Source organism: Nothobranchius furzeri, chromosome 5, assembly GCF_043380555.1.
Source record: "Nothobranchius furzeri strain GRZ-AD chromosome 5, NfurGRZ-RIMD1, whole genome shotgun sequence".
NCBI lineage: Eukaryota > Metazoa > Chordata > Actinopteri > Cyprinodontiformes > Nothobranchiidae > Nothobranchius > Nothobranchius furzeri.
In genome coordinates this window covers 82,018,607-82,032,360 of record NC_091745.1, presented here as the reverse complement: position 1 = coordinate 82,032,360, position 13,754 = coordinate 82,018,607, and the positions used below count along the sequence as shown (strand labels likewise).

General features: G+C 44.6%; 1 protein-coding gene across 11 annotated transcripts in view; it reads right to left on the bottom strand.

The window, feature by feature from the left end:
- Positions 1 to 13,754, bottom strand: part of adgrb1a (adhesion G protein-coupled receptor B1a) — a 433,081-nt gene that overhangs the window by 277,352 nt on the left and 141,975 nt on the right. For 9 of the 11 annotated variants that reach the window (XM_070551269.1, XM_070551266.1, XM_070551268.1 and 6 more), the window contains exons 5-11: positions 5,795 to 5,962; positions 5,030 to 5,194; positions 4,477 to 4,641; positions 3,980 to 4,144; positions 2,979 to 3,080; positions 2,782 to 2,888; positions 2,424 to 2,618 (exon numbers count right to left, since the gene is read on the bottom strand). In XM_070551269.1, coding sequence (XP_070407370.1) covers positions 2,424 to 2,618; positions 2,782 to 2,888; positions 2,979 to 3,080; positions 3,980 to 4,144; positions 4,477 to 4,641; positions 5,030 to 5,194; positions 5,795 to 5,962 — 1,067 coding nt within the window. The remainder of the gene's footprint in view (positions 1 to 2,423; positions 2,619 to 2,781; positions 2,889 to 2,978; positions 3,081 to 3,979; positions 4,145 to 4,476; positions 4,642 to 5,029; positions 5,195 to 5,794; positions 5,963 to 13,754) is intronic. The other 2 variants (XM_070551267.1, XM_054734739.2) reach the window with 1 other exon arrangement.

Sequence of the window (13,754 nt, the reverse complement as noted above, 5' to 3'; positions counted from 1 at the left end):
AGCCGTGTTGTTCTCTGTTTGATCGCGGCTGGCTTTGTGAGGTTTTATCGTACAGAAATGCGACTTATATTGTTTGAAAGAAGAGAATCTTGGCTTTATTTTCTAGTGCTGGCTATCTGGATAGGATCGCATTTTAGTGTCGCTATTGGGTGTTTTCCTCAGGCTTTGCTTGACATGTGAAGTCAGTGTTTTTTACTTCCGGTTGATTAAAAGGCTCAGTGTGAATTAGGCATCGCTGAGGTGGGAAACAACGTTTTATTGTTTAGACTAGCTTCTTCCCGTTATGTACATGTGTAGTTTGCATATAATGGTGAACATTAAGCGTGGTTTTGGAATAACTTTAAAACCGGAAGTAAATCCGGACCCGGTGCCGGGTCCATGGGCTTTAAGAGGTTACGTCCAGCAGAAAGGGTCAAACTCTGGTAACCGGTGATGGTTGTACACCATGTGCAGCAGTACCGGGACCAGAGTGAATAGGGTGTGTATGGGGAGCATGAGTGGGTGTCCGGCGTGCATTTTTGTAAGTCTTTGGTTGTGTGTGCATGTGTGAGCATGAGGGAGGGAGTGTGTGACTGTGTTTGTGTATGATTGTATATGTCAGGTGGGGCCTTTGACTCCTCCCCTCTCCTGGGACTTCTTTCGATGATATAGATCTTCGTCTCCCCTCCCCCTGCCACACCTGGTGTGGGGGCTTGTGCCATGGTCTGCCTGAGTGTTCGTGGCTCCCGGGTCAGGGGGTTTAAGATTTTTGGCGTCTGCCTGATCAATCCCAGTGGCTGTCTGGTGGGGTCTGGGTTCCTGGGCTCTGCTGGGTCCCCGGCGGGGGTGGTCGACCCTGGGTCCCGGGTCGCTGGGTCCCGGGCTCGGCGGGCTAGGGGGTGGGAGGCGGCAGGCAGGCCTGTGGGCTTGCCGCTGATGTCTCCCGGGGCTCTGCCCGCTGCTGGTTGTGGCCCCCCGGGGCGATCCTCTGTGCCTCTCGAGGGGGGCGGGGGCCTTTCCGGTTGCAGTCTCCTTGGGGTTCCTGTGTTCTGGGGCAGCGCCTGGATCTCTGGGACTTGGAGCGACCCCCCCCTACACATCTTTGGGTGGCGGATCTGTGGTCCCTCACACTCTCTGTTGGACGCTCCTATAGAGAAACCTTACATAAACAAGCGCGTGTACACACACAGGTGCTCACATGGTGCTCTCATAAGTATGGGCTTGGGCACGTTATACACATGTCTCAAGGCTGTGGCTGCCACTAAATGCACCATGATTCATTATCGTGTGATTGTTCAGTTAAACAATGTTGATTTTATATTTCATCATCAGGTTGACGCAGTGATAGCTTGCTCCTGTTGTATTGCTGTGTGTCCCATTTTTTTCCTCTTCTTTCTCTTTCTGCAGGTCTAGAAGCAGACTCCTTTCTCTTTCACCTCTGTCTCCGTGTCTGGTCAGAATTACAAAGCATTCAAAAACAGTAACAGTAAAGTTTTAAGTATCAGGCGGGACATTAAAAGCAGACGCTTTGATGCTTCACCTGAGAGTAAATCTGTAAGGCTTGTCACCAGCATTCAGACATCAATTCTGTTTGCTTCACAGCCAGACAGGACAAGGGGAAAACAAACAAACAAACAAACAAACAAATAAATAAATAAATAAATAAATAAATAAATAAATAAATAAATAAATAAATAAATAAATAAATAAATAAATAAATAAGAGGTTAAGTCCAGGTGGAGACTTTTCTCTGGATAGTTGGTGTATTTGGAACCAAAGCTTTAAACTACGTTGTGCTTCAAATGTGAAACTCTGAATGACCCATAAATAACTGTTTAAAACAACAGTCATGATCTAAAAGGCAGAAGCAGACAGACTGATGCGACACATTTAAAACCTGTGCTGATGTCAAACTTCGTATGAACCTGCAGAACACCAGACTTGAGTTTTATTTGTTTATTTTAATGTTTTTAATTTACAGTAAATGTGTGAGTCCTCTTAAACCCAAATGACTCACATCAGTCCTGTGCAAACTGATCTTTGTTTAAACCAAAACAATCATAGTTGCAGGTAACACCTCCAAATATACGGTGATTGTGCCTTTCACCTCACATTGACCCCCTAAAAGTCTATTTTCTAATCGGTACTTGGGTCATTTTACTGTCTGAAAGGATAACTCCTAAAGCTGCAAACGTTACCAAGTACAACATTTCAGGATGTTTTGTTTCTTTACTAATCGGAAAATCACATAATTTGTGTTTAGTGTTGTTGCAAATGAGATTAATTTTATTCTAATTTATCCAGTAAATTAAAGTTATTTTCAAAAGTATTTATTTAAACATCACAACTAATGTCTGTGGCGGATGTGGAACATCAGCTGTCTCAAAATCAGCAAACATACAAAAGAAGTTGATCCAAAGTTCACAAAGCAAATAAAAAATTACCCTCATGTCTGTACTGCTGGGGCTGTATTTTGGCCTCCTAAAGATGTCTGTCATGTTCTTCAGAACGTCCAAGATGGCCAGTAGATCCCCGCTGTAGCTGGTTCCATCACTGGAAGTGACCCTCAGCTTGGTCAACACTTCAGAAAGTCCATCTTTCTCAAGGCCGCGCTGTGCTCTGGATAAATGTTCCCGGGTCTGATGAAGAAATGTGCTTCTGTTAGTTCTCTGTGAATAATTCCTGTGGAGATCGTCACGAGCTGCTAAGATGACCAGAACATAAGCAGCATGTTTGGATCTAAAATTATTTTAGTCAAGTATTAGCGATGCTGCGAGAAGTAAAGCAGATAAACAAACTCACTAAAGTCTGAATGCTGCGGTAATCATTGGAAATGCATTTCATATAACTAGGATTATCCCAGTAAGCAATGCCTTCCTCATCCAGAGAGCAGCGGCGCAGGATCAGCCCTGTGAAGGGACACATACAACATGAGGTGATCAAAGCATTGAAGATATGTCTCATGACACCTTCTGAGTGCAGGAAGAGTGCATGCTCACCCATGGCATTGGGAGGACAGCGTACTGCTGCCGTTTCTCCAGCGGGAGTCATCTTCCAGACAACATTAGATAAATTCTCCTCATCACAGATTTCATGAGGTTCTGTTCACACCAGAAACATACAGCTGACTGTCATGAAGATATTCTCACTGTAGAAGCTGATAAAGCAAATGCAGGCGCTCATCGTCTAAGCAGAATAGCATGACAAGGATGACGTCTTTCAGTAATGCCATTCAAAAAGTGAAACTTGTATATTACATTCATTCATTCATTACTCACAGACTGATATATTTCTAATGTTTATACTGATGATTAGAACTGCTGGTGTTGGTTCATTGTGTTTTCTGAGGTCAAATGTCAACACAGCCGTCTACCAGGAAGTTTTAGAGCATTTCATGCTTCCTGCTGCTGAACAACTTTATTGGCTTCACACCTGCACACAGTGCCAAAGCTACCAGTACCTGGTTTAAGGACCATGGTATCGCAGTCCTTCAGTGGCCAGCATACTGGCATGATCTTAACCCCATGAAGAATGTAAGGGGTATTGTGAAGATGAAGATGCAATACACCTGACTCAACAATTCAGATGAACTAAAGGCCACTATCAGAGCAACATGGGCTCTCATAACACCTGAGCAGTGCCAGAGACTCCCCGCCACGCCGTGTTGCTGCTGTCATCCAGGCCAAAGGAGCCCCAAATAAATACTGAGTGTGGTACATGTTCGTACTCGTCAGTTGGCTCACATCTCTAAAATGCTTCTTTTGCATTGGTCTTAATTTATATTCTAATATTCTGAGATATTGAAATCTGTGATTTTCATCAGGTGTCAGTTATAATCATCAATATTACAGAAATAAACATTAGAAATATATCAGTCTGTGTGGGATGAATGAATGTAATATACAAGTTTCACTTTTTGAATGGAATTACTGAAATAAATCAACCTGGTCATGATATTCTAATTTCATGACCAGCACCTGTGGTGTCCCCTCTCACTGACCTGGACACCTCTTTTCATTACATTGACGGACCTCTTCTCGGTCTCCTGGACAAGGTTTTCCTTCAAAAAAAGGCCCATAGCATACCCTGTTTCTCTGCTGCTTCCCCCCTCCACAGGTTTTGGAGCAGCCAGACCACAAGGACCACGGCTGCCACTTTCCATCAACTAGACGAGTAAATCAGATCAGATTCATTTATTGTTATTCACGGAACCGTGAGTGTACAGGGACATAATTCTGTTGCAGCAGCTCAACACAGCACAGGTAAATCAGTTCAAAACAAAATAAAACCAATACAAATGAATAAACTGTAAATAAAACTTGACTGACAGATTTAAATCTTTAGAACCAAGTAAAGACAACAAACTTCAATTACTGTCCTTAATAACCAGAATGAAATTCTGAACCTAATGAACGTTGGGGAGTAATAACGGAAACCGTAACAACTGAGACCTAAAGGGGACAAACCCCGTTCTTTTAAGATGTGTTGTTGTCATACCAGGACACTCCCCGAGAAAGCAGCTCACGGTCTCCTGCGACTCTCCCGTGCACTCGGAGCCTCCGTAGGAGGGGCCGATGCATTCCCTGGTTCTCTGCATGGTCCCGTTGGAACAGGAGGAAGAGCAGGGATTCCAGGCAGACCACTCATTCCAGACTCCATCCGCTGAGAACCATAGCAGAGACAATGCACATAAACGGCCAACTACCGGATCAAATCTAATAAACTATAACTAATGATTTATTTTGTTGTGAAGTGTTCTAATTGGATGTCAGTAGTTGGGCAGATGAACCTTAAAAGTTTTGACTAAAGCATTGCAGAAAGATTTCTATAGTAATACATCAAAAATCAACAGCTAGATTTCATCAGAGTTTTAGATAATGTCACCGTCAAAAGTCAACGTTTAAAATGAAGTCTAGACACTTCAAGTCACTATTAAATGTTAACCTTTTGTCAGTAACTTCGACTACAGACTGAAATATAGTCTGCAGCAGAACTGAGGTTACCAGGCAGCATGGAGTCGTTTATTTTTGGGTGGATGTGGGCTACTCACATGGACAGAGAGCTATGTTGCAGAATTTGGTCTGTTTCTCTGGTCCATCACAGGGATCACCTCCAAACTGTGGGGGTGTACAAGTTCGCGTTCGGGACCTGAAACCTCGACCACAGGTGGACGAACACAAGCTCCATGGTGACCATTCATCCCACGCACCATGCACTGAAAAACAAGCAGCCTAAGTGTAACTCATAAGACAGGAAACCTCCCACACATCTACTTCCTGGAAATGTTAAAGGTAAAGCATCCATTAGTCCCAGAGAACACCCTGATGATAGGTCGCTTCATTAGAATTTCCATTTCCTGTCTGTGAGTTTAAGAGCCTGAATAACATCTGCACTGGGAGTAAACCAGCTCAGTGGCCTAGTGGTAGAGTGTCCGCCCTGAGATCAGGGTTCGATTCCTGGTTGGGTCGGACTTAGAAAAATGGGACCCAACGCCTCCCTGCTTGACACTCAGCATTAAAGGGTTGGATTGGGCGTTAAACCACCAAACGGTTCCCGAGCGCAGCCGTGTCTGCAGCTCACCGCTTCCCCAGGGGATGGGTCAAATGTGGAGAACAAATGTAACACACACACACATCAGTACTGATGGGACTGTAACTTTAAACAGGCAAATGTCCTTTTCAAGGCCAGGTCAGAATATCTACGTGAAGACGAGAGGCAGTTCAGTCCTCTACGGGTGAGGTAGGGCGAGGCAGATGTTGGAGGAGAACAAGAGAGGTCTTGAGGGGAAATGGGGGGGGGGGGGGGGGGGGCTTACCTGCGCAAACAGCTGAGTTGTTGCAAGGTCTCTGCTCTCGCAGTGGCCCACTACACTGGGTGCTGTAGGAGGAGGACACACAGACACGAGTGCGACTCTGCCAGCCCTCCCCACACGTTGCAGAACACATACTCCACTCTGACCACTCTTCTCCTGAAGCTGAGTCTACTGAGGAAGAGGATAAAGGACGGAAGGATGGGAGAGAAAGGAGGAAAAGGAAAGGGAGCCATATCTAATTATCATGCAGGATGCAAAATTTGTGGCCAAATGAGGAGGGCTGTGTTGTCTGAGATGCTCGGCTTGACCAGTGACACATTTAGGGATTGTCTCCATCAAAGCTTAAACTTTTCCAGAAATAAGAGTAGAGTAGTTCCACTCCAACGAGACGTTTGGTTGTCCACACAGAACATAAATGTCTTTCCCAAATGATCTTTTGTTTTTTGTTTCTAAAAATATCCTTTTGAACATAGCATTGCTTCTAGAAACATCTTCATTGGCATGAAAACACCAAAAATGTCCCAAAACTCTGCAGTAACTCTGCCAAAAATACACAGAGAACAGAAAACAAGGCATTGAGCAGCAGCATAAAGCTTGGAGGCTGGGTATGCCAGACTTCTACAGCAGGTGGCGGGTGAATTACCCTTTAAACATTTTGTGTTAACTATCAAACAACAGAAGAAGCAGGCTGAGCAGGGAGGCCCAGACTTCCCTCTCCCCAGCCACTTGGGGAATCCCGAGGCGTTCCCTGGCCAGCCGTGAGACGTGGTCTCTTCAGCGTGTCCTGGGACTTCCTTTAGGCCTCCTCCCCGTTGGACGTGCTCAGAAAACTTCACAAGGAAGGCGTCCAGGAGGCATCCTAACTAGATGCCCAAGCCACCTGAACTGGCTCCTCTCGATGTGGACGGGCTGCTGATCTACTCCAAGCCCCTCCCAGATTACTGAGTTTCTCATCCTACCTCTATGGGAGAGCCCAGCCACCGTGCGGAGAAAACTAATTTCAGCCACTTGAATCCTCGATTCTTTCGGTAACTACCCAAAGCTCGTGATCATAGGTGAGAGTCGGAACGTAGATCGACTGGAAAATCAAGAGCTTTGCCTTCTGGCTCAGCTCTCTATCCACCACGCCCGCATCACTGCAGACGCAGCACCAGTACACCTATAGATCTCAAGCTCCATCTTTCCCTCACTCGTGAACAAGACCTCGAGATACTTAAAATCCTCCCCTTGGGGCAGGACCTCGTCCCCGACTCGGACAAGCCATCCTACCATTTTCTAGCTCAAGATCATGTCTCAGATTTAGACTGAAACTGTTAATACAAATAATACAATCTTGTTGTATTCTGGTCACAATTCATGACTTGTCCTATGTTAACCATTCTGTCTGCGAGGGCAGACACAGGTCAACACTCTTAAGTTGTGTCCAAGTTTGTACATTGTCCCTTTTAAAGAAGACAGCCCCTAAAACATGTGTCAGCTTTCACTCTGCCTGTCCTTTGTCACCGCACAGCTTCTGATGTTTTATCTTTTGCAACAGCTTCCAAGAGAAGTCATTGCCTTAGAAGAGATCAGTCATCTTTTCATAACCAGACTGCTAATTTAATGGGTCAGTGAACCAATTAGAGAAAAGCGTCCCGTCTCAGGTTGGTAAGGATGGGGAGGAATACTAAACAGGAAATAGGAACTGATAGGCAAATTAAAGATACCTCTTCTTTAATAGAAACATGTAAAGCCCATGATGTCAACAGGAAGTTCAGAGTTACCTTTATCCTTCTGGATTACAATTTTTTTCATGTGCTTCATAAAGTGCCAAACACATTAGACATTGATGTTAAATGTCATGTTTACATCATATTAAACAAATATCAGCCCGCCTGACTGGAACGAGCTGGTTTCAAGACACCCCGACAGTCAGCTGTTCCTCTAATACACCAATATGTCATTTGAAGACGAACACGGTTGCTGGTTTTGTGTGTGTGTGTGTGTGTGTGTGTGTGTGTGTGTGTGTGTGTGTGTGTGTGTGTGTGCACACATGCTACTTCAAGTCTGAAAATGTGTCCATAATTGATAACTTTAAAAGTTTTACTCTGTTGATGACGTCAGAATATGATCCATCCATGATGGGGGACATTATGACATCCCTGGCAGCACCCCTGCTTGTGGTTAACTCATGCTGACTGGTTGGTAAATGACGCCCAAAGCAACTGGCATTTGTAAAGTTGGAAGAGTTGCTTGTGAAGCAGAATGGAAGGAAACCAAAATAAGCAGCTCATGCTGCTTTAAAATTGCAGTTTCTAAACTCTCACCACCAAAATATGTGACGGAATCCCCCATAAAGCTGTTTCCCACAGCATGTGTTGATCATTGACATTTAAATATCGGACAATGGGTTTCCATAGACTCCAATAACACAATTTTGAGGCTAAATGGGAGGTGGCCACCACCGCCATTTTGACTGTGCCACAGGTTCTGTCAAGCCCAGACAATTCCATAAAAGGGATGAGAGGAGGAGCTGAGGGTGGGGCTGTAAGGCTGGGATCAACTGACGACACCCGGTCGAACTAGCTACAAGCTAACCTGAAGCTAACCCAAAGCTAATGCGGAGGTTGGAGCTAAGCTATTTTTAAGCTAGCAACGTAGCTACAACTGAAGTTAGCTGTGCACAACACCGAAGCTTCTGAGTCAGAGATACGCCGGGCTGACCGCTGGGGAGAACCGGGTGGAAAGGTTTCCATCCCAGAGCTCCACAAGCCGGCAGCCTGCGCAGCAGTCAGGAGCCGCGATCAAACAGAGATGAGCCGAGCTGTGGGGAGGGGAGAACGGGTGGAAACCTATGGCGTCAGAGGCGTGCCACAACCTGTGCACACGGACTAAGTCCACATGGCGCGTGTGAACGGGACTCGCGAGCGAAAATATACATGGCGAGAGGTCATTTGTGCACTGAGAGGGAGCAAACTATGTCTGTGAGCGCACAAGGATGTGCACAAGTGACAAACCTGCGTGCGCGCGTTGTCAACGAGCACACGGCAGAGGAAAACGTGCGCGCACGGCAGCCTCTCTGCGCGCTCGGCAGCCTCTCTGCGCGCTCGGTTTCTGACTCCGCTCGCTCGGCTGTGAAGGGGTTTTGGCACTCTGGAGGCGTGGCCTGTGGCAGATCTTCCCTGTCCTCTGATTGGTTAGTTTACCCCGCACTTTACCCTCTACCTCATTGGCCCATTGGCTTCCTGTCAGACCAAAATGATGGAATCTATATCTATATAAAAAAATCTGATAGTCAGTAGTTGTCATAGCTCAGCTGGGAGAGCGGGTGACTCTAACCCCGGAGGATCCAGGTTTGAGTACGGGCAAGGAAAATAGAGTAGATGTCATGTTAATTTTTTCTAATTCCTGTGATATTATTTTACAGTTGTGACCGTTCAACTGTCATTAAACGTCCGAATGTTTGCTGGGCAGTGTTTTAAAAAGTGCACATAAGCTAGATGGTTTTAACCATATAAAATTATATTTTTTGTGATACTGGAAAAATACATACTGAAATAAAACTACTGATTGAAAACTTTATGACTGTGGTTGTACAATATATGACTCACTAATACACTGCAAACTCCCTTAGAGTGGGGCTTCCAGAGAGAGAGAGAGAGAGAGAATTTGTATTCTGTCAAACTTGTAATAATACTTCAGCCACTCTTGAGAGGAGACTCCAGGTAAATATAGACTTGTGGGTGTAGGTATGTTCAAGTTTAAAAAGTTCTTGCCTCATTAATGTATTGTTTATTTTTTTCATCATTTAATTGACAAATTATCCTTTCAAATAATTAATTGATGAGTTACATAATTGTCCATTTAGAATTGTTGAATGGACTGAGTCAAGTTTGGTGCACTTTATATATTTCAAAACATGTTTTTTTAAATTATGCATATAAATAATTTTAATGTTAATTTATTGAAATATTTCTATTTTTTCATTACCTCACCCTTGTTTTGACAAAAACAAGACCTTGCTGGATAATATCATGGAGAAACTATTTGTTCACAGTACATGGCTCAGTGAGGATCTGTATACCAAAGGAGGAGTTACACACCGGCCGCAGAAGCGCCGCGAAAATGGGGCCGCCTTCATTCGGCGCCCTTGTTGAGCTATTCTATAGACCACATGGGCCGCCGAAGCGCCGCGAATCGCCTCGCGCCGTGCAGCGATCATTTCGGCGCTGGCTCTATTTTTTTCGCGAGCCGCGGGTGAATCGCGTCAATTCTGGCAGGAAGTCAAACCTAGACATAAGAGGCAGGCCGGTAAAGTTAACAAAATAAAGCATTTCAAAATAAAATTCCGCAATAGTCAAATGTGTTCGTAATCAGACACTGCAGAAAAACCACACGATCACACACACACATCGAACTTGTGTGCGTGTGTGACCACGTGAAGGGGGGAGTGGTTTTGGGTGACTTTTCACCGGAGCAAACAGGACAGAGAGGCAGAAAGTCTGAGACAAGCAGTTAGGATGGATGACTTTAAATTAATTATGGAAGTTGAGAAACACAAGGAGCTGTACGACCCCCGAAAAACATGATTATTTACGTACCCATTTAGGAAGAAACTGCTAGGATACAGCTGCAGAATTGGAGCAGGTTCCAAGAGATTCAACTGGCAGAAACAACTCATACCATAGGTTCACACACACACACACACACACACACACACACACACACACACACACACACACACACACACACACATGCGCGCGCACACACACGCGCGCGCGCGCACACGTAGAGGAAAATAGCTGAGAAAAGGCAGAGAGGAGATGGAGGACACCAAGTGTTTTAAAAGAAAAACTACAGCTGAGCCGAGGCGCGCCTCGACTGGGGCGCGTCTGATCTGAACTGAGGAGCGGCGAGCAGCGGCCGAATTTCGTGAGCGATTCGCTTCTCGGCGCTTCGCAGCGCTTCCGCGGCCGGTGTGTCCCCGGCGTAACTCAGAAATCTGTCTGCAGATTGTTACAACCCAGACTGGAAGTGGTGGGCTGTAATAAGAAAGGAGACCAAACAGAGGAGTGGGGGGTTCAACAACTGATTTATTTAACCAAAGTAAGGATTTACTAAAGCTGAAGTGGAGATGAGCACAATTACTCTGAAGTTCTGCTAGGTTCTAATACTGGAAAAAAGCCTCATGTACCCTAAAACACTGTTTCTAAGCATTTCCAGCTCTTTAAGTATCAACGGCAGTTATTTTCCTTACCCGCCTTAGGTTTACTAGGATATGGATTATTACCTGGTGTTATTAAGCACTGACTGTTAAAACCCGATTGATAATACACACTGGAGGTTTCAGCAAAAGTGTTTGACTGACAAATGATCTGTGTAGATAAACATTTTCCAGCTCTAAGATCCTTTAAAGAAAACCATGCAAACAGTGAACGTGCCGGCAAATACGAACACATCCTCTGCTGATAGTGAACCGTTTGGAACCAGGAGGGGATATATATATACATATATATATATATATATATATATACATACATATATATATATGTATATATATATGTATATATATATATACATATATATATACATATATATATATATGTATATATATATATGTGTGTGTGTGTGTGTGTGTGTGTGTGTGTGTATATATTTATATATATATATATATATATATATATATATATATATATATATATATATATATATATATATGAGCTTGGGGACATATTTATTTATATATAAATATACATATATGTGTACACGCACACACACACACGTGTCTGTTAACTTGGCTCTTAACTGTGTCTTGTAATTTGAATGCCTTTCTACAGTCCCTGTCTCCATCAATGGGTGCAGAGATGAGACGTGTCAAACATTTTTTCCACAAAAGCACATGACATCTAAATTATTTTCTGCATGAATCTTGGATTGGACATGAACATGTATTCATTCCAGCTTGTGGAAAAATTTATGTTTATTAATTCTTGATCATAGACTCAATCAACTGAATGTAATATGTGTGTGTGTAAAGATGGCGCCGGTGTGCGTGGCTTGCTGTCTGTCACTACCAGTGTTATGTTTGTTTGTTTTGATTTTATTGACTATTGTAGGAAATGCCAACTCTCTCTTGGTATATGATCGCCTACCCCTACTGGATCTCCGACCTTCAGCCAAAGGCTGGGCAAAATGGAACCAAGCTGGACATAAAACTCTGCCCCCGCTACTATCGGAGATCCCGGATCACCTGTGCCGTGTTCCAGATCCACCACTCCGGCATAAGTGCCGTCGCCGGGGTCACCGGGCCAGCTTCCTGGTGAAGCTGAAAGCTTCTTTAGGGTATTCTCACAAGCCCTTATTTAGAAAACAAGGAGCGGTGCCAAACCTCTGCTTCTCTCGACGATCGTTGGATCCTGTCTGTGCCTGGCTGGTACCTGTCTTCGGCCTGGATGGGACGTCCCAGTCCCGAAAACCCTGCTCTCCTTGTCCCCGCCGGCGTGGTGTGAATCTGCGTAACCTGCGGCCTCTGTGTCGGGCTTCTAGTGACGGGGACCCGCCGCTTACTGCCAGGTTTGGCCTGGTAAATGCTAGGTCTCTAACGAATAAAACATTTATTTGAAGGATTTTTTTGCATCCCGAGGACTGGATTTTCTCTGTGTGTGTGAGACGTGGCTGAGCGCCGGTGAGTGTGACATCTTCTCAGATCTTCTACCTGGCGATTGCTGCTATTTTAATTCCCCACGTTTGTTGGGCTGAGGAGGAGGAATAGCCACTATCTTTAAAAGTCATTTTGGATGTAAACAGCTGCTGGTCCCGTCGCTTACCAGCTTTGAACTGTCTGTGTTTGAGCTGGGCTGCGCTCACACAGTGTTGTGTGCGGTGGTTTATCGGCCTCCTAAATACAATAAGGACTTTTTGGATGATTTTGCTGACTTTTTGGCTAAATTCATGCCAAAATATGATCGTATTCTTCTTGTTGGGGATTTTAATATTCACGTGTGTTGCCCTGATATGCCCATGGCGAGGGGCTTTTTAAACCTCATTGATTCGTTTAATCTGGTGCAATGTGTGGCAGGTCCCACACATGAACGTGGACACACACGCGATCATGTTTTATCTCATGGCTTCCCTAGTTTTAACAGAGATTTGTGATGCTGTGTTTTCTGACCACAGTCCTGAGATGTTTGATGTTCCTCTTGTATGTGCCTCAGTTAAACCTCGCGCTGTTGCTCAGCGCAGACGTGTTTTTAACTCCTCCACTGCTGAACACTTTTCAACAGTCTTTAACCCGATTTGTAAGATCCCGGATTTTTTATGCAGCCAGACTGAGGAACTGAGCTCTTGGTTTGATTCCACCTGTCGGACTGCTTTGGACACTGTGGCTCCATTAAAAACCAGGCGGCCTAAAACCAAATCTGAGCCTTGGCTGAACGAAATGACACGAGCTTTCAGACGCGATTGCCGTCGAGCTGAGCGCAAATGGAAAAAGGACGAACTACAGGTGCCATTTCAGATGCTGAAGGACTGTTGGCGTCAGTATCAAAGAACTGTGAAAGAGGCCAAAAGAAAACACTTTTCGGACATTATTTTGTCTAACTGCCACAACCCGCGTGTTTTATTTAAAACTATTAACTCTGTTCTTAGTGCACCATATGCTGACTGTATCGAGCCCTCATTAGAAGCCTGTGAAAATTTGTTACTCTTCTTTATTGAGAAGGTCTCCTCCACAAGGGCTCAAATCTGTCCTTGTGCTCATGACCCCTCAGTCGTTGTTTCCTGCTCTGCTGTCTTTGACAGGTTTGAGCCTGTGACTCTGTCATGTCTACAGGAGACTGTTGGTCATCTTAAGCCTGCAGGGTCTCCAAATGATGCTGTTCCTCCTCGACTTTTAAAAGAGGTGTTACCTACAGTTGGTCCTTTGGTTCTTGAGCTGGTAAACCATAGTCTGATGTCAGGCGTTGTCCCTAAAGATTTTAAACAT